The sequence below is a fragment of the Callospermophilus lateralis genome, unplaced genomic scaffold, assembly GCF_048772815.1.
Source record: "Callospermophilus lateralis isolate mCalLat2 unplaced genomic scaffold, mCalLat2.hap1 Scaffold_84, whole genome shotgun sequence".
NCBI lineage: Eukaryota > Metazoa > Chordata > Mammalia > Rodentia > Sciuridae > Callospermophilus > Callospermophilus lateralis.
The window spans coordinates 3,462,344-3,482,391 of NW_027516477.1; the positions used below are offsets into that span (position 1 = coordinate 3,462,344).

The 20,048-nt window shown below is 36.0% G+C and overlaps 1 protein-coding gene across 1 annotated transcript in view; it reads right to left on the minus strand.

The window, feature by feature from the left end:
• The window catches only part of LOC143641099 (protein crumbs homolog 1-like), a 126,979-nt gene that overhangs the window by 23,686 nt on the left and 83,245 nt on the right, over positions 1-20,048 (minus strand). Inside the window, 3 exon segments of the mRNA XM_077108503.1 lie at positions 7,788-7,913; positions 11,512-11,644; positions 14,129-15,038. Of these exon segments, the coding sequence (XP_076964618.1) occupies positions 7,788-7,913; positions 11,512-11,644; positions 14,129-15,038 (1,169 nt within the window).

Here is a 20,048-nt window from a genome sequence, read left to right on the forward strand (position 1 = left end):
TCTACTCTCTGCTCCACAAAACTGACTATTTTAGACATCTATCTATAAGTAAAATCATACAGTATTTGTCTTTCTTTTTTTCAAAGAGAGAGAGAGAGAGAGAGAGAGAGAGAGAGAGAGAGAGAGAGAAGAGAGAGAATTTTTAAATATTTATTTTTCAGTTTTCGGTGGACACAACATCTTTATTTATTTATTTTTTTTAATGTGGTGCTAAGGATCGAACCCAGCATCCTGCTCATGCCAGGTGAGCTCCTTACCACTTGAGCCACATCCCCAGCCCAGTATTTGTCTTTTTGTAATAGTGAATTTCACTTTGTGTAATGATTTTACATTAGTAAACTTTTTACTTAGTGAATTTCACTTAGCTTAATCCATGTTGTAGCAGGTGTCAGAATTTCATTCTTTTTACAGTTGAATACTATTCCATTGTATGTGTCTACCATTTTCTTTTTTTTAAATCCATTCATCCTTCCAAGGACATTTAGGTTGTTTCTATATCTTGACTTTCATTGATAATGCTGTAAGGAACATGGAAGTCTAGAAATGTCTTCGAATCCTGATTTCAATTCTTTTGGAGATATACCCAGAAGCAGGATTACTGAATCCTATAATCATTCTGTTTTAATATTTTGAGGAACTTTCATTCTCTTTTCCATAGTGGCTGCACTGTTATATACTCTCCACAGCAGTGCACAGGATTCCCACTTGTCTGCATTCTCACTAGCCCTTGCTATCTTGTTTTGTTGAGAATAGCCATATAAACATGTGTGAGGTGATAGCTCATTGTGGTTTTGTCTTGCATTTCCCTGATGATCAGTCATGTTGAACATCTTTTTATATATGTGTTGGCCATTTTTATGTCTGCTCTGGAGAAATATCTAGTGCTATATTTTCTCCCTTCTGAATGCTAATTAGTAGAAAGTCAGCGAGAAGTGACAGTGATTTTTTATATTATAATTTGAAGAGAATTCTGTGTGCCTCCTTCCTGCAGGCCAAATTCAGAGTACAAAGAAATTGACATCAGAGTAAGACTGTTGTGGCATTGGCCAGTGCTCGGTTTGCAACAGAAGCCTGAGGAAGTGGGCCAGTCGGCTCTGTCCTTGACATTAGCCTTTACAATTAAGCATAACTCTAACCCTCTCAGAAACCATTTATGACTCTGTCATTCATAAATGACTCCAAATCCTTGCTGCATTTATTTTTATTTTCTGCTTTACTATCTTGGGTTAACGAGTTCTATAAGGTTATTATTTTTTTTTAATGATGTGAAGAAGATTTTCTTGTTACTTGCTATGTTTAGGTAGGTCTCAGTGAATGCCTGTATCCTGGAATTTGGGAGCTTACCAAACAGGTTCCCTCAATCATACCATCCATTAATTTCCAGGTGTGTTCAGGCTCTTCACTGAGCTCAGGTGAAGAGGAACTTTGTCATTAGATGTGTCTGCCCACTCCTCAAATCCCCTATATCCTATGATTCTAGTTGCCCTCCTCTATATTATCTTTACTTGTTATTTCATTTTAGAAATATGGCAACTACTCCAATAGGACCAAAGCTTTAGGGTTGAATGAAGAGGAATAAGTGAATCATCATCAAGCCATTTTTGGTAATAATTCAAATTTGGGCTACAAGACAGGAACCCCTACTAATTATTCCATATCCCTTTCCTGGGTCCCAACTGACAGATCCTGACCCTTTCTTTAGCATTACATTTAGAAATAGAAAACTTGATTCAACCCCAGGTCTGTCACTTCCTAGATGATTGACCTTGACCAAATCAGGGAAACTTTTCAAATTTCCATTTCTTCACTTTTAAAATAAAGATAAATATATCGGTCAGAATTATTGTGAAAGGAAGAAAATCCTGAAGTTGTAAAATTGATAGACTTTCTTTAATTGAAAAAGAATACAGTGTAGGCGTGGCTTGCTTTTCCCAGTTTCAATAGTATCATCTATTTCTTTTGTACCTTTCACAATAATTATTTTAGGGGTACCAATTGAAGTAATTTTATAATTTTTTTGCCCTTCTGAATGCCAAATGAGAAAGTTCAGAGCAAAGCATATTTTCTTTCATTTTTTTTATTAAAAATAAACAAGTTGATAGGAGTAATTTTTTTTTGCACTCATTCTATTGGATTTGTTATTAAAGATAGTGGTTCATACTGGAAAGACATGGCTTGGAATCAAGCACTCCTAAGTTCTAAATTGTGCTAAGATTTAGATATCTACTTTCATTGTTAACATTGGGCCAATATCTAACCCTTCTAAATGTCAATGTCCAAAATAAATGTCAATGACAAAAATGTCAAAAATACATTATGTGTTTATCTCATAAGGGTTCTGTGAATATTAACATAACTATAATAGTTCCCTTCAGATCATATATATTTTCATTTTTTTCTATTACAAAATCAAGCCAGACTCAGCTTTGCCTCCTACAACTTCTTAAGATCTTAGGACTGAACAATGATGATTCACATTTGTCATGATACTGCCTTAGAGTAGTACCTTTAACATCCTCAGAATAAGACTATATTTTTGATGAATACAGGTCTGATGTTGATTCAGTTTTACGTATTTTTGTTCTTTAAAATTCACAATACCTGTAGAGAAAATGCCGGACTCTAGGGTACTCTGAAAATCTCATTCAGAATCTTCATTGCAAGTGGGAAAGGAATTTGCTCTTTCAGCTTTGGACTATGGAAATGATATTGAACTGAATACTTTAACAGCTTAAGTAAAGCACCGCCTGTCCCAACTTACATTCTTCATCTTTTATAAACAGAAGTTGAATTGGATCATTCCTGAAATCCTTTTAAATATTTAATTGACTGTGCTGCGTTAGTAACCCAAAATTTAGGGGAAGCAGCCTCCTGGCACATATAGGTACTTATTATATAACAGATTGTACCATATTAAATTGTCATTTTTGTGGATCTTAAATATTAAACACACACAACCTCGAATAATTTAGTCTAATATTTTAGTGCCATGTACTTCAATGTGATGGTTGAAAGACCATTAACCTAATCTTCCAATAGGGATTGCCCTCTAATTTAAAATGGAACCTGTTTCCAACATCCTTTTAACATATGACTTAAAAAAAGAAACACCATCCAAATAAACTTTCCAGATTGCTCTTTTTTTTTCTGGCTACATGCCTTGATTCTATTGCATAGCCTGTCTAAAAATGATTGATGGTGGAGCAAAGCAGACCTCCAGGTTTGCTCAGAAAAGCTTGTATACCCATGTGAAACCCATGACAAGACATCCAGACCCAGGCTATCCTTGCTCTGAATGATAGAGTTACCTTTCAAATGGTAATTGGAACAGAGTTGATGGTGTTAGGTTTTCAATTTTTAAGAAACCAGCATAATAAATCAGTGCATCAAGAAATACATTCTTAGGAAAATTTCTCATTTTTTAAACATTGCTTCACTATAACATGGTCTAATATATTAACGATCTGAAAATCCCAGAAGTATATTTCACAGTCCTTCCTTTCTCCAAAATATCAGGTGAGCTTAGTCAATTATTTAGCCCTCAATACTGCATTTTATTTAACTAAAAAACACAGATTTCATTTCTCAAACTAGCTCTAATTCTGCTGTCATGGGTAATATATATAGATACCACAATCTTAAGAAATTTCATAGGTACAAAGTGCATTAGTTGTGCTTACTCAGCTAATCATGGATGTTTAAGAATTGTCAGATCCATGCATCTTTCTCAATCACTATACAAGTATTCTCTGTGATATTTCTGACATATTCTCTTGGAAGGTTTCCAGGGACAGGAGTTCACTTTGGTGCAGATCAATTCTTAACATTATTGAATAGTTCTAATGTTAGCTGGCTTTCCCTTAGGCTGACTTGAAATCATCCTAAAATTTTTATCCTTTTGTCTTTTATTTCTACTCTCTGTGTTTATATAAAATGAATCAACTTCTAAATTCTCACAATAACCACTGAAATATGTGAAGGAAGTTTTATGTTTTCCTTGCCATCTCTATCTAGAGAAAACCTTCCTTTATCCTTACACTATTTCTAAAATGCCTGTTTTTAGGTCCTGGCAGTTACCCTCAAACTTTTCCTTTAAATATGGATTCACAAGTAAAACCTTGTCTTCTGAAGCGACCTGGCCAATGCAGAAGTCAGAAGGAAAATTGCATCTTTTGTTCTGGGACCAAATACCTATGTTAACACAGTCTGAAATGGCCTACATAAAATCACAGCTTCCACTTTTGATAACCAAGTTTCTCCTTTTAACCAACCTCTTGCTAAATAACAACTATAAAACTGGATAGAATAACAAAACTGCAATATAAGAGTGCTGGTGAGTAATCAAAATTATGCATTAAACTATGTGACAATGGAACTTAGAAATGAGGAGGCTACTGGGTGATTTTGTTTGTTTGTTTTCCCCAACCTGTTTTCTGAATGCAGTCCCAAATCAACACCAAGCTGATTAATTAAATCCAGGAGTGAACTTTGCAACCTGAGGCTTAATGAACCAGGGAAAAGAGGTAGGTTTCACCATAGCAGATGGAAAGGGAAGAGGAAAATTCTGGAAAGGACAGTGCTACAGAGGTGGAGCCCCCAAATTCACAAAATGACTTCTGCTCAGATTTTTAGCTATATTCTGAAAGGTGCACAGGTAAAGGAGACTCCAAGCAGTCCGGCTAAAGGTGGAAGAACTGAGTGATTTCAGCTATGGCATCAATAGGTGGCACCACTATAAGAATGGGGGTTTCATTTAGCTAATTGATCACTCACTAAAACAAAATGCTTCTTAAAGGAATGGAAAAGAATTCATAGTTTCTATATAACCTATAATAACACATGATCTATACTGGCCAATCTCATGATGACCCAGGTGTTGAAATGAGCAAATAAGATTTTAAAACAGCTATTAGAATTCTGCTGATATAATGAAAGAAAAAAAATTGAGACTGACATAACCACAACTCTTTTGACATTATTATACCACTAGGAATAAGTGCTATTTTATATTATCAAAGATAATGCAATTGAGTTATAAGTATATCATGATAACCTTTATCCTATATAAATCAAGCATTTACCCTTGCTAACATCAACATATGAAGGTAAGAAACTAATACAGTTACTTCTCAAGATCCTCATGGTTCTGTAAAGTGATAATTCTTTCACCAGCATTTGTAGAGCCATGTCAGTTTGTGTTAGACAGTCCTTGCATATTATTGAGAAGCGTTTTCTGTGTTTAGATGATTAGATTACCAACAATGAGCACTAGAAGAGAGGTACAAAGTGACAAGAGAGAGAGAGAGAAATAAAATAGTGAACAACTTCTGGGGAAGTCAGGGAGAAGATCCTGGAGGAGTCATATTAGATCTATAATTTCAAGAAACAGAGTGTGTTGCCAGGAAGAAAAGAAGGAAATGGGAAGCTAGGAAGGTACCAGTGGGTAAAGGAGGAGCTGTGGAAAGCTTGAGGGAGAAGACAGTTTCCACACAGCTGGAGAGGGGAGTCGTGAGAGAATGGATAAGAAATGAGGCTGGAGAGGCAGCTGGGGTTATATTTATGAAGGGATTCCACCGAAATTGGATGCGGAGCCCAAATTTACAGTATCCAGATTTTGTGGGAATCCCCAAGCAGGCACTAGACTGACGAACCTCCTGTCTACCCAGGAAAAGACCAAAGCGAAGACTCCAGACAGGAACATTTCCATAACTCAGAGAGTACACAGACTCCCACAGTGGGGGGAAATCCTCTTAAAGTTGTGTTCACCCACAAAAAAATAGTATCTACAGAGGAAAAACTGTTGTGAAGAAAATTCCACAGAAACAAAAACAGGAAGATGAGCATTCTGAGAGTCTGAAATATTAGAATAAACTGAAAGAGATTATTAAACAAGTTCTTAGTATTTCAAAGAAAAAGAACAGCATGCACGTTTGCACACATGGGCCTGCCTTGTGGACATTTACCATGCAAGGCACAGTTAAAGAAAATAAAGACAGTCTCATCAGAGGGTGAGAAATAGAAGGTGCAGGAGAAAAGGTTTTATTTTTCTATGCAGATGTATAAAAGCCATAGTCACACACAACACAGTTGAAACTACAGAAAAATAAAGAGAAAAGATAGCACGTTTTTAAAGTCAGATATTGCATGACAAAAACACATTTGGAAAACAGAAAGCAGTTGACAATTACAATGACAATAGAGGCTTCAGAATTGCACAAAGAGATTGTGAGTTAATATTTCTTAGATATATTTTTGGTAGGAAAAAAATTACATTTGGAATGGCCTATGAGTTTATAATTACAGATATGTCTAGGAGGGAGTAAATGTGAAAACTACATGTATGGTCTTTAGCTATATTTTATCTAATGTTTTCCTGCAAATATTTAGAAATGCAAATGTTGGGGTAAAGCTTTCCCCATGTCTCTTGCCACAAAATCTGGGATGTGAAAGAAATGGTTGCGTATAAAGAACTGATTTCAAAATTAGATACTTTTGGTTTGAAGTGATTGCTGGTACTCCATCGAATATTTGCTGCATAAACATTCAATTACTATTGTAAAATAAATGTAATGTGTTTTCTTTGCTTTTAGATCACACTATTTTGTTCTCCTGATTGTCTGAACATATATTTAGGTTTACCTTGGTCATTTCCAGAGAAAAACAATGTTCTTAAAATAATAAGAATATTGGATATTATCCAATGAATAAATTATGCTTACATATTCAAACCAGGGAAGCTCCCAAAGACATTGACACATTCACAAAATGACATTTAGTAGATTATTGTTATTTTACTTGTGTTCTGAATTAATTCATAAGATCCAGTATCTTTTCTTTCAATGAACACAAACAAAGCCTCCTTTGGACAGATATATGTACACAAATATATTTAAAATAAGTGATAAAATGTCAGTGAAAATTTGATAGAACAGCCAACTAAGGCATAAATTTATCAACAATCAATTTTTTGCATGGATAAAAGGGAAAGTATTGCAAAAAAAGGAGAAAATGTTATCTGTTATTTTATGGTAAAAGAGAAGGTCTTAAAAATCAGAAATTACACTAGCAAAGTATAATTTAAATATTGATACCAGAGCATTCTCTTTGTATAATTTTAGGGATATAATTCTCTGCTTTTCCTTTATACATTTATCACTTATCAGAGAACTGGCAACAATTCATTTGAATGGCTTTGAATGAAAACATACATGATATAAAACAGTTTAGAGTAGTTTTCAAATTTTTATGTCATAAATAATAGATGAGAATAAAGAACATATGTGAAAATAGAATTATAGTGAATAGAGGAACTGATAGCAGGAAAGTATGTCTGTAAAAAAATGGATTGGGGAGAAAATGGTTTCTTAAACCACTCAAATATGGAAGTATTAAAAAATGATAATATGTTTATTTGTAATAAATACACTCAATACTTCTACTTGTGTTAAGACTTTTTTATTCATTTCTTAAAGCTAGAATAGGAAAATATTTTATACAGACACAAAATACTTGTGATATGCTTAATATAGGCCTTGAATTTATTTCCATATTTAAGATGGTTTCTACTTTAAATTTTTTTTTTCTTATTTAGAGGTCTAAAGTGAATCAAGGCATGTCCTGAAACTCCAGGGCTTTTACACTGGGGAATGTTGAAATGAGGGCTAGTAATCCTCCTGTTCGCCCCACTCCACAACCAGGTCATCATTCATGCGCAGAATGAGGTAGGAAAGAAGCTGAAAGAGGTTCTGCCACAGTAAGAGGGACACATAAAAGGACAGGCCGCTTACGTCCAGCTCGCAGCGCTCCCCTGCGAAGGCGACATCACAGAGGCACTGGAATTTGTCGAGTAGGTCCTGGCACAGGCCTCCGTTGAAGCAGGGATTGGAGGAGCACTCATCAATGTCCTTTTCACACTTTGAAAATAAACAGAAACAGCAGAGACTCAGGGCCCGGTTTAATAAATGGGCTGTGAAATGGGGAACGCAACAGTTCGCCTCATCTACCCAGGACCGCACCGTCTTATCTGCCCATTCCCACACAATTTATATATATATATATATATATATATATATTGGATAACATGGGAAATGTTCCTTCAAACTCCTTCGGCCAGTTGTGGTTTTAATAGAAATTATCTGTGCACAGGTGTGGGGGCACACAAACGCACACACTGGATTAATTAGAATGGGAAAACAGGTGCGACTATTTAGAAACCAAGGGAACATGGGCCATGCATAGAACAGTTTCTCCCTTAAGAGCACTAGTGGGTTTACCAACTTATAAATGCTCAGTTTATTAGGTGCACTTAGAAGTCATGAGGTGAGGCTGCACTTTGCCAACCTAGAGTCTGCACAGCAGACCTACATTTTAGCTGTCAGGATGCTAGTACACCGGCACCCTCAGGTGAGCCACCCAAGAGACACAACAAAACACTGAACTCTGAGAGATTTTAAATTACACTGAAATTCCATTTTTTTTAATTTGAGCAAAAGTGGGTAATTAGATTATTTCACTTGCTAATAAATCTGTTTTTTTTTTCAAAAGCTAAGCATAATTTTAGTTGATACAATAAAATGCCTTTCAAAGGCAAAATTTTCAAAAGAAATTTCAACATCAATTCTAAAGTAAATTGAAATTTTCCTCTTTTCTGGACACCAACACCACCACCACCACCACTACTACTACTGCTACTACTAATACTACTACTGCTATTACTATTCTTCTTCACCCCCCCTCCACCTCCTCCCTCTCTTCCTCCTCCTCCTCTTCCTCCTCCTCCTCCTCCCCTCCTCCTTTTTATTTACCTTAATCTCCACCAACATTTTTTGTCTTTTAGTTCTTTTAACTCACAATATAAAACCATAAAAATTGTGTGTATTCATGGTATTTGATATGTGTACATTGTATGTTTAAGTTAGGTTAAACATTTCTCTCTCCTCAAAAACGATTCATCTCTTTCTGACAAAAACTTTCAAACTCCTTTCTTCTAGGTTTTTGAAATATACAGTACATTATTGTTACCTATGGTCAGCAACTTGTTCTTCTTTATATTCATTGATTAATTCACCAACTACTCATTCAGTCATTTAGTAGGTTTTATCATGTGACAAACACTGCTCAGGCCTTCAAATAAAGCAGTGACTGAAACATCTGTATTACTGTAGGAAATTCATATAAAATTTCATCTTCAAGAATTACAGCAGAGCAGCTTATAATGTTGAAGTTTGATGTAAACAATTTTTAATGTCCTCTACCTTCCAAAACATAGAACTTCCATGTAATCAACTCACAGTATAGAAAAATGAAGATTTCTTCCAAGAAAAACAGTTCCTTATCCCATTGAATACCAAGCATAGCTGAGACATTTTGTTTTCCTTTTTTGGCTTAACCTACTGGGCTGGAAGGAGTCTTTTCTGATTAGATCTGAGCAAAACTTGACAATTCACAGGAGCTTTCCAAGCACTCTCTGTCCTGGGTGGGCCAACATGTTCACATCATCCATCATCCAACCTGCCAGGATGACACTATAAATTTGGAGGTTTCTCTCCAGGCAAGAGAGAAGGCAGTGTATTAGAGGGCAGTTCTTCAATAACCTTGGGTGTCCCAAAATTCTCATTTAACTAGTCCTTGGGAGATTGTCCCGAGTTTTCTAGTCTTCCTCTAGCTACTCTTTCTCACCTATTTATATTTTGAGCTAAACAGTGAATAACACATACACACATATAACAAGCAACACTGAAGCTTTCATTCAAAGAATTTATAGTTGGAAAGTCTAAATAAATCCACTGGTATCCAAAGAATTAACTAATGATGAATTAAGTCTTTGAAAGTACTGAGTCTACCTGAGATTTGCTATTTTAGAAATCATGCTGTGCCAGACAATTTTATCCAGATGAGAAGTTTATTCAGAGAGAAAGGAAAGTTATGAGCTTTCTTTTTCATATTTCAAATAAACAATTTAAATTTCAATGCAAAATATAATTTTAAAATAAATAAATACATTTAAGAGGCGAGGTCAATATTTGTTATACATAGGGGCAAGGTGTAATAGAAAAATAATCCAAGATTTCAGATGAGCTCTGTGCATTGTGACATCAACAGAAGTGGTGTAATTAGGCCAGGAAGTGATCAGCACTTAAAGCAGTTTTTCAAAATTTAGGACAAGGAAATAATTTTGAAAAAATAAATAAATAAACCTTTTGGAAGACATATGGAATTGGAAATCATCTGGACCATTTCTGAATTGATAACTGCATGAAATAGATTTGTGAAATGGAAAGTGTGACTTTAGTCTATCTCTTTCCACACCTATACACTCAGACTGCCTATGCCACCTAGAACATTCCAAAGGGTAATATGGTCCCTGTTTGTTTTGTAAAAATGGCAAAAGAGCTGTATCTGTGTAATGCCAAAAGAGTCAGCTGAGAAACCAAAAATTCAAATTAATCCAAAGTGTAATTGGAGCAGGGACATTCCTATTATTTTACTATCTGTTCTTCTGGGAAATTTCAGTTACAATCTCTTTGTTAGTTATGTTGCTCTGTGTAGAAAGTTTGACCAGAAAGACCTTGTCCTGGATGGAACATGAGATTCGGGAGTAATTTTTCCATTTTCTTTTAATTGTGGTGAGCAAAAATTTATTCATACAATTATGCCAACATATCCAATAAATGATTGGAGGCTTCCAAGGCAGCTCAACCTTACTGCTACATACATTTGAATGGACACCTGATTTGTCACTTAACCTGTCAGTCTTACCTTGCACATATGCAAAATAAGAACAGTAAAACCTACCTTGGAGAGCTCTAAGAATGAAGGATGATATCATAAGGTTCATGACACAATGATAAACAAATGCTTGACTATTTCTCTATAATGTTGATAACCTATAGAGTTCTGGTTTGCAACTGCTTGGGGGACACAGGTTCCTTTGGGAATCTGATACATGTTATGAAGAACTTGCTTTCTCCCTTGATCTCACCCTCAGCCAGTCACACACATATGCAAATTTCCCTGCATTTTCAGCACGTCACAGATTGTCTAAAGTCAGTGACTGTCCCTGTAGAAAGTGAGGAAGAACTGAAGGCATTGCTCTGGGAAAGACGGAATCAGATGGGTAAGGTGTACATAATTTTTGGATTTTTGGTAATTCTAAGAGGCAGTCTTTCAGGTGCATGTCATTTTACTTCAGTAGCAACCATATTTGCATTGTGTATTAGAGTTAGTGGGAAAATATGAATCCAGAAGTACTTATAAGAAAGAAAAATATCACATTATACATTTTTAATAAAACATATTTCCCTATTCGAAGTCCTGGCTAATAAAATGTTCTCTACTTTGACCTACACTGTAAATTTACTTCTTTTTTATTGCTCAACTCTGCCTTAGACCTATATTTCAGCATAGATATTCCTATGGGAACTAAGATGAAAAATTAGAGAAGAAAATTAACTCCAAGTAATCCCACTGTTCTTTAGCCCAGATTTCTCTTCCAGAATGTTCTAAGGTGACTTACCATTCTCCGGTAAAACCTGGCCGGCACATACATTTTAATTCAGTCTGAAACTCTGTGCAATTGCCTCCATTGTAGCAAGTGAGATTTGTCTGTTCATTCCCACAGACTGTTGAGGGTAATCTTCTGTATCTAGAAAGAGAAAAGTAACAGCCACAGCTGTTCATCTTGTTCATTTCATTCAAGAAAACTTTTTTGAAAAGTTCACATATGCAGTCAATGTCAAGCTAATTAGGTACTCAGTCTGGACGCTTTCTAAGTGCTGAATTGTGCTGCATTATACCAGCACCACTTTCTCCAGTAAAAATTCCTACTGGAGGGTACTGTAGCAAACCTGGCTATCCATCTTCTATTCTACACAGTTTTTATTCGGGAGATAAGATCTATGCCATGGAGTGGCAATAAATTCAGAGTTGGAAAGGAACTTGCTACAGTTAGATTTGCCGCCGTTCTGCTAATAAATCAACAAAGGCCATTGGAAAATTGCATCTCTATAAAGGCCAGGAAAACAAGGACAGCACTGTGGTACCCAAACACTCATGCGATTTCTCTGTTGGCTTTTAGAGCTGAACTCCAGTTGCCCTGCCAAGACTTGCTGCTCTCTCTCCAATAATTCATAGCTTTGCAGAATGCAAGCCAAGTGCTGTCCAGGAGGTTTGTATAATAGCACTCATGGCAACTGCATGTGAATTCAGCCTGCAACTCTCTTCTGCAACAACAAAACTGCACGTGCTAAAGAATTCTTATAAAAGGCAGAGCAAATTTTTAAAAGCTAAGCTGAACATCATGGCTAGACAAAACCCTAGTTTCAAAGGACTGATGTTCAAAAAGATTTTAAGAATGTTGCTTAGGTCCTTTGGCCCACTGTGTATGTGCTTGGTATCAGATACAGAATAAATATTCAGGAAATGTAAAATGAATTCCTTTTTGTTCTGTCATGTTTGTTGCAGCTAATGTGGAGAAACTAGAGTAGATGATAGTAAGAATGTCTCTTATCACAAGAGCTAATCACTTCTACTTTTAAAAGAAGATATAAGAACATTTCAAAAGAGTCAAAGATGTCAACCAGCTTTGAAAGAAGTCAATTAGCAATGCAAAATGAAGCTCTGTATACATCTTAGGTTTAATAAACAATTTCTGAATCTCATTAGAAGGTACTTTTGAAAAGTTTATACATTAAGAACTTGACTTTGATGAATTAGGCAAAAAAAAGTTCTAGAGAATAGTTACTAAGGCAAATGTACTTTACTTACCCAAATTCACTGTGGAATGCTACTGATTTTGATCCTGAATAATGGCAAATAAGTGGATGAGCTCACGAAAGTAACATCTAACTGGCATGTTAACACTTAGCAGCTATCACTTTGCTATCATATGCTCTGAACAACAATAAATGTTATGAAGATACATCCACATTTTATGGAGATGGATACATGTTATGTCTGCTATAAGATTCATGTAATTAATGAATTAGTGTAATGTCAGCTCTGAATTAGTGTAATGTCTCCAATGTCTACAGGCTGCCAACCCACTCCAGGTGTTCTTGCCAAAGTCCTGGAATGTATTACTTGTTAATAATAACCCTCTCACCTACCCATAATGACTCAATTATTTAGTAAATTTAAAGCAGTATAAGTTGTAAAACAATAATGGCTTCTACTTACATGGAAACAGTGGAGCAATGCGACTTAGTAGGAAAATATTCTTTCTTATCTTTGTTTACACAGCATGAAATAGAAGTGGTTGCTAGAAATAAAATACTGCTTTTGTAGTTTCAGAAGAAAATTGAGAAATACTTTGAAATGGGCAAGAGATCAGTGGATTATCTTCAGTGAAATACTGGATGTTATATAAAGGATCTCTAGAACAATCTGATTCTATAGTAGTAGATGTCTTAAGATTTTCTTTACTAAGCAATATTACAATTTTGTAAATTGTAGAAAATTATATTAATACAAAAGAATCTTGCTATTGACATGCAAGTGAATTTGTAGCAATACAACTGATTGTCATACTTCAGGAAAGATTTTCTCAGATCCTAATTTTGTTCTCCTGTGGAATAGTAAGCAGTTTTGCATTTACTAGTAGATCCACTTCATCATTTCTATTTTTTGTATACATCTATATTCTGTATATTGTCCTTTGGACTGTTTTTAATGTCTCCCTAGTTTCTGCATTAATTAATAACTAATAAAATCATTAAAACATGTTCATTTTACATTTGAAAATAATAAATTTACTTTTTTGAAACGATAATGTAGCCTTTTCAGGATTTTATGAGATTTATCCACTGAAATAACCCTGGGCATTATTTTGTTATTAGACATCCTGCCTTCCTTTACAATCCTTCCTTTCTTGTGACCTTGGGCTGTCAGATCCTGGAGTTATAGTTCATATAGTTCACATATTCTAACAAAGGTGGCTGAGGAAACACTGTCTGGTTGAAACACTACCATTAATACTTATAGGTCATCCCATCAAGATAAATCCCATCTTTAGATGATCAAATTGTTTGAAATGACCAAAACTTTTCCCGTTCAGCACAGTGTATACGCAGGCCTTGAGAAGAGAGCTTCCAGTTTGATAAGAACCAAGCTTCATGGACATTATGCTCACCTGCAAAATTTTCCCATAAAATTTCCAAAACAGAGGCAAGAATAGCCATTAGTCTCACTAATGCAGGTGGCCTCATTTGCATATTGGTGATTCTGGCAATTGTCTATCTCCATTTCACAGTTCACACCAGTGTATCCAGGCTCACACCTGCAGTGGTAGGCCGCGACTCTGTCAGAGCAGTTGCCATGGATACAGGGGTCTGAAAAGCATTCATCAATGTTGAGTTCACAGTGTGTCCCTGACCATCCCAAGGGACAGGAACAGTGATACGAGCTATAGATGTCTTCACAATTTCCTCCATGCAAACAGGGATTGGAGTTGCAGACATTTAATTGTAAACAGCCAGTAGCCACTGAATTTGTAGAGATTTTAAGAAACTGCTCTTCCTGAGGTTTATTAGTGAAACCATGAGCATTTTCAAAGTAAGAGAGATAAATGCCTCCTATTTCTATTGTACTTAGACACCCTTGCAGGCCCTTCCTATTGTTAAGAGCTCTGTCACCCACATAAATGTCTGTATTGTCCTTCAAAAAGTTGAGGTTTCCAGTAGCGATTGCACTGGTCATGAAAGGTGTTTGATGGTCCACTTCCATTTGCCACCTGGAGGCCTGGGCCAGTGGATCTATCATGGAAAGAGCCACTTGGTGCCATGTGCCATCATTCACTGACTGCAGACTTGTAAGATGTAGCACATAAAAGCTGTTGCCACTTCGCAATTGAAAGAATAATCTGGACTCTTGAATGCTAATATTAAGAAGAAACTCAGGCTCTTTTTCTGCATGCAATATTATCACATTTGCATCTTTTGTTCTGAATCCAAATGTGATATTGGTGAGTTCTTGGGTAATGTTCCCATTACTTCTGAATAATATTTCATTGCTTTGTCCATTAAAAACAGCATTTGCAATACCTAAAGAGAGAAGACAACACTAATTAACAACTTTATTAAGTCTATAATATGTGCTTAATTACCTGCATTAATAGTAGTGATCATCACGTTAATGATATCATGTGTTGATTGTTTGACATGGTGGGTACTGTGCTAGTTGTGTTTTTTTAATTATTTCAAATAAAAAACTCTTGACTACAAGTATGGTTATTATCTTCATTTTACTAAAGAAGGAATAGAGACTAACAGAAGCTAAGCAGTCTGCTTATGTTTTTTAATTAATAGATAATAAAGCCACAACATAAAACATGGATGGTCTAATACCAAAACGCAAACCAGACTTTTCTTTTTCATTGATATTCTAATGCATGCCAATTTTTATTTTCCACTAGAACCCCAAAATAAGGCACTGATGATCCATTTCATATGCAAAAAAAATTGAGCACCAAGAAATTACAAATCCAGCTATAGCAACACAGAAGTCCAATAGTAGAGACTGGTTTCTGATGAAGCTGTTCAACAGGTAGGAAAAGGTAGTATTCCTGCTGGGTGCAAAGGTACACACCTCTAATCCCAGCTACTCAGGAGGTTGAGAAAGGAGGATCACAAATTCAAGGCCAGCTCAGGCAATTTAGCAAGACCCTGTCTCAAAATAAGCATTTAAAAAAAGTTTAGAGCACCGCTGGGTTCAATCCCTAGGACCCCCGGCCCACAACACACAGACATGTGCATTCCCAATGACTGGGTTACCTAACCTGGTAAAAATCCAAACTACCCACTCTCCACCTATCACCAAATATTTTTGTGTGACTGGGAAAAAAATATACAGCCAAATCAACCACCTCTACCTCATCATTACCATGTACTATCTGGAAGCAGAGCAGTTTGGGGTAATCATTGCATTTTTCTATTAAAAGGTTGTTAAATCTATAAGATTATTAAATCACAACTTGTTCTCTGGAAATGTTTGAACTTATCTCAGTCTCCTGTTTGCATTCTTGAGCAAATAGGAGAAAAAGTGCCCCAGCTTTCCACCAAGTCTGAAACTTCACAGTCACCAGATGCACTCTGCTTCTCATCCTGTTAAAATGGATGCACCTTCCATGACCCTGTGCAAGGCCAACCTGGTCAGCAATGTGTTGGGTCCCGTTTATTTTCATCCCACCCTGCTTCTTCCTTTGCTGTTCCCCTCCCCATCAATACTCTTCTAATGGTTTCCTATTCTCAAGGTCTCCACTTTCTTATCTACCATTTTCTCTTTAGTACATGCTACTCAGGTTCTGTTCCAATCACCTCACTAAAACCACTCTTGTTAAGGTCACAGTGACCTCCACGTTATCCAATCCAGTAGTCAATTTGCCATTTTCATTTTTTTCCCACTTTTCAGTAGCTATTGACCTTGAAACACTGTCATTACTCAATGTACGAGGCAATATACCCAACCACTGTCATCTTTCATATAGACTAATTACTTATTAGGGTCCCTATTTCTGTGATGCTGAGGGTGAATCCAACCACCACTCCTTAGCCCAAGACCTCGATTAGTTGCCATCATATCTAGAAAGCCTAAGTCTTAAACAATACTCACAGGGGGGTTTTTTTATGCTGCTGAGGATTGAACCCAGTACCTCGCACATGCTTGATGAGTGCTCTACCGCTGAGAGACAACCCCAGCTCCTCACAGGAGTTTATGTGATATGACCCCTGATTAACTTTCCAATTCCAATTCCTTCCACTCTCTTCCCTATTCACATATCCTGCCACTCACTGAAGACAGCAAGCTTCTCCCTGACTCAGATCTTTTATACTTGCTATTACTTAAACCTGGAATATTCTCCCCTAGGCCTTCCTGTACCTGGCTCCTCCTCAGCGTTGATAGCTGCTCAAATGTCACCTCCTCTGGGAAGCCTTCCCTGACTATCCAATTTAAAACAACTGTTGCCCTGTGCTCACTCTCTGTTTCACTCTGGGTTTTATTTTCTTCATAACTCCTATCACATTTGAAGTTTAAAATTGTATACTTGTTCCTTGACTGTCTTTCTGTTCTATAGCATGGGCTTTTTGAGATCAGAGATCTCTGTCTAGAACTTTGCCTAACACACAATAGGTGCTCAGGAAACTTTAGTAAATGAGTAATCGATGAAAATAACTTTCTCCTTTATTTTGGAAATGACATGATTATAAATCACAGCAAGAGAAAATTAAAGTGTATCATTCAAGTTTTATTATTTGACTAAATTAAAATCTCATTTGATTTCATTGTTTTTGATTGTTGAGGTTTTTTTTTTTCCTCCAACCAGGTTTTTGGGTAAGAATTAAGGAGGGAAAGAGCAATGAGTGACTCATATTTTAAAGTAAATATTAAAATAACAAAATTCTGAAATCACTTCTTGAGATATAGGTAAAAACCACGATGCACATAACATTTTTTCTTTGACTTTTCTTTGGGGTACTTTGCCATAATAAACACACCTGTATCTAAGGTGAGTTGTAAATTTTTAAATCTTGGTTTAATCCTAGTGGGACACAGAGATACAGATGATTAAAGATCTAAAGGCCAAACTCAGAGTAATGTATGAGCCGTGCTCTCAAGAGTATGTTGTTCTGTTACACTTAATCTTCTCAATATATTTTATTTGAAAAGAAAATACAATACAGTCATAAGATCACACAAAATTTAAAGTATACAAAGAAGAAAAATGAATCCATGGTTCATATCTGTCAATTATGAAACTGATATACAATTCCTATTGTAAACCTCCTATTGATTTCCATTTCTGTCTGCACTAAGATAAGTCATACTTCGAAAAGAAGGCTGTTGGGATATTTTGGGGATGTTGGAGCCAGCTTCTTTTCCTTTTGTAGTAGTCATGGTACAGCAGTGAAGATTCACTTGTTTCTGATACACATGTGGGCCAGTCCAAACTGCTTTGGGTATATGCTGTTCTTGGGCTGCCACTGATTTTTGAAATCCTACTCTTTTCATTTCCCCTGTGGAAATGTTCCAAGTGAATTGAACGCTGTTGTAGAACACAGCTGGGACTAGCAATAGTAATATTTCTATCAAAAGAGTAACAATAAAATTAATAGTTCATTTTCATTCATCATCGTTTTCAACAAGCATGTCAGAGATAGAAGAATGGAAAATGTTGCACTTAAAATCTGTGCTGAGCTAGGAGTGTCACTCAGTAGTACAGACTTGACTAGTATGCACAAGGCCCTGCTGGATCTAATCACCAATTCTGCATAAATAAATAAATAAATAAATAAATCCGTAAAGTTCTGTGTTGGTTAGAAACCATTTTACTTTCTATCAACTCATCATGCTTCTATTTGTATGTAGTAGGTATTTCCTAAAAATGAGTTATAAATATACACATTCCTCTAGAAAATTTCCTCAAGTATATCTACAGTTTACCATGTATCATATCTATCTTTTAAAATATAGAAACATAAAAATAAATGTATTCTCTTGTCTTCAGTTATGTCAGGCATAGTCTAAATGGGATGTTGGAACTGACCTTCAGCCACTCTCACATCTAGTTCCATTCCATTATTTTAGTGCAGTGTTTTTTAAATATATTTTATGTATATTTTTATTGTAAGAAGATAATATACTTATATGTAGAGCAGTTAAGTGAATAACTAATTTGCAGAAAAATAAGTAAATTTATTCATTTAACAAATATTTATGACAACCTACTATGATGTTTGGCACTCTTCTAAGGGCCAACAGTGAATTAAATAACTACATTGAAAAATTTCTTGCACTGTGAAACTTATTTTCTACTGAGGAAAGAGGTGATAAACAAATAAACAAAATAAACACATACATGTATATCAAAATACTCAAGACCAGGTCAGGTGCAGTGATGCACACCTGTGATCCCAGTGGCTCTGAATGCTGAGGCAGGGGGATTGCAAGTTTGAGGTCAGCCTTAGCAACTTGTGGAGGCCCTAAACAACTTAGTGAGAACTTCTCTCAAAATAAAATATAAAAAGGGCTGTTGCTCAGTCACACAGTTCCCCTGGGTTCAGTACCACACCCCACAAAATATCAAGGAATAGTAAGAGATATAAAGAAAAAAACAGGTAGGAAGACCCTGGCATCCAAATTTGAATGAAATGGTGGAGAGAAACTGTGAAGCTCTGGGCTGAGAGAGTGGAAGAGGTTTATGGGGCCTGAGTGATGAGGTAAAAGATTGGAGTGAGACAGCAGAAGTATTTTGAGCACAAATCTTCAGAGGTTTGTTTTGTTTTACTCACTAGAAAAGGAAGTAGAGAAATGGGAAGTCACAGGTGGGAATTTGGGGAAGGGAGGTCATGGGATATATTTTGTAATGAGGAAATTTGATGGAATGTTTATCTGCTAATGGAAAAACTATTGATGTTGGAGAGTAAGAGAGAAATTCTAGGAGCAAAATGTTTAGCAGCAGAATCTTTGGATAAGGGGAAGGGATTCAAATTCAATTTAAACAGAGGATGGGCTATATCTTGGGCTGTGCGTTATTTGAATTAAGAGAGGAGACAGCACAGAAATGACAGTGTGGTTACTTTGTGAAAATGTCAAAAAATCCTAAGTGTGGTGTTCAAATCATTAACATTTGAGAAATTGTGCTCTGTAGCACTGAAAGGGGCAGAGGAATCTTTCACATAAAGGGATGCAGTCCTGGCCAGTATCACCGGGTACCTAATGTGTTTGTTTATATACATAAGAATCTGCAATCATCACAAAGAAACCTATAGATTTCGGTACCCCTATTTCACAGGAAAGGAGGCTTTAGACCATAGAGATCATGTGAATTACCCGAAGTTAAAACGGCAGTGAGCTAACACCAGCACGTTTATTCTGTATTTCTAATAATGAGGAAGGACAGTATCACCCGGTTAACTCTTTAGACATCAGCTTTAAATGACCAAGGACTCAGATTTGGTATTGCTACATTCTCCATTTCCCATGCAGACACACAGGGCAGGATAAAACAAGAGACTAATCTGGATTTTTATACTACTCATATCAGGTTAATTATA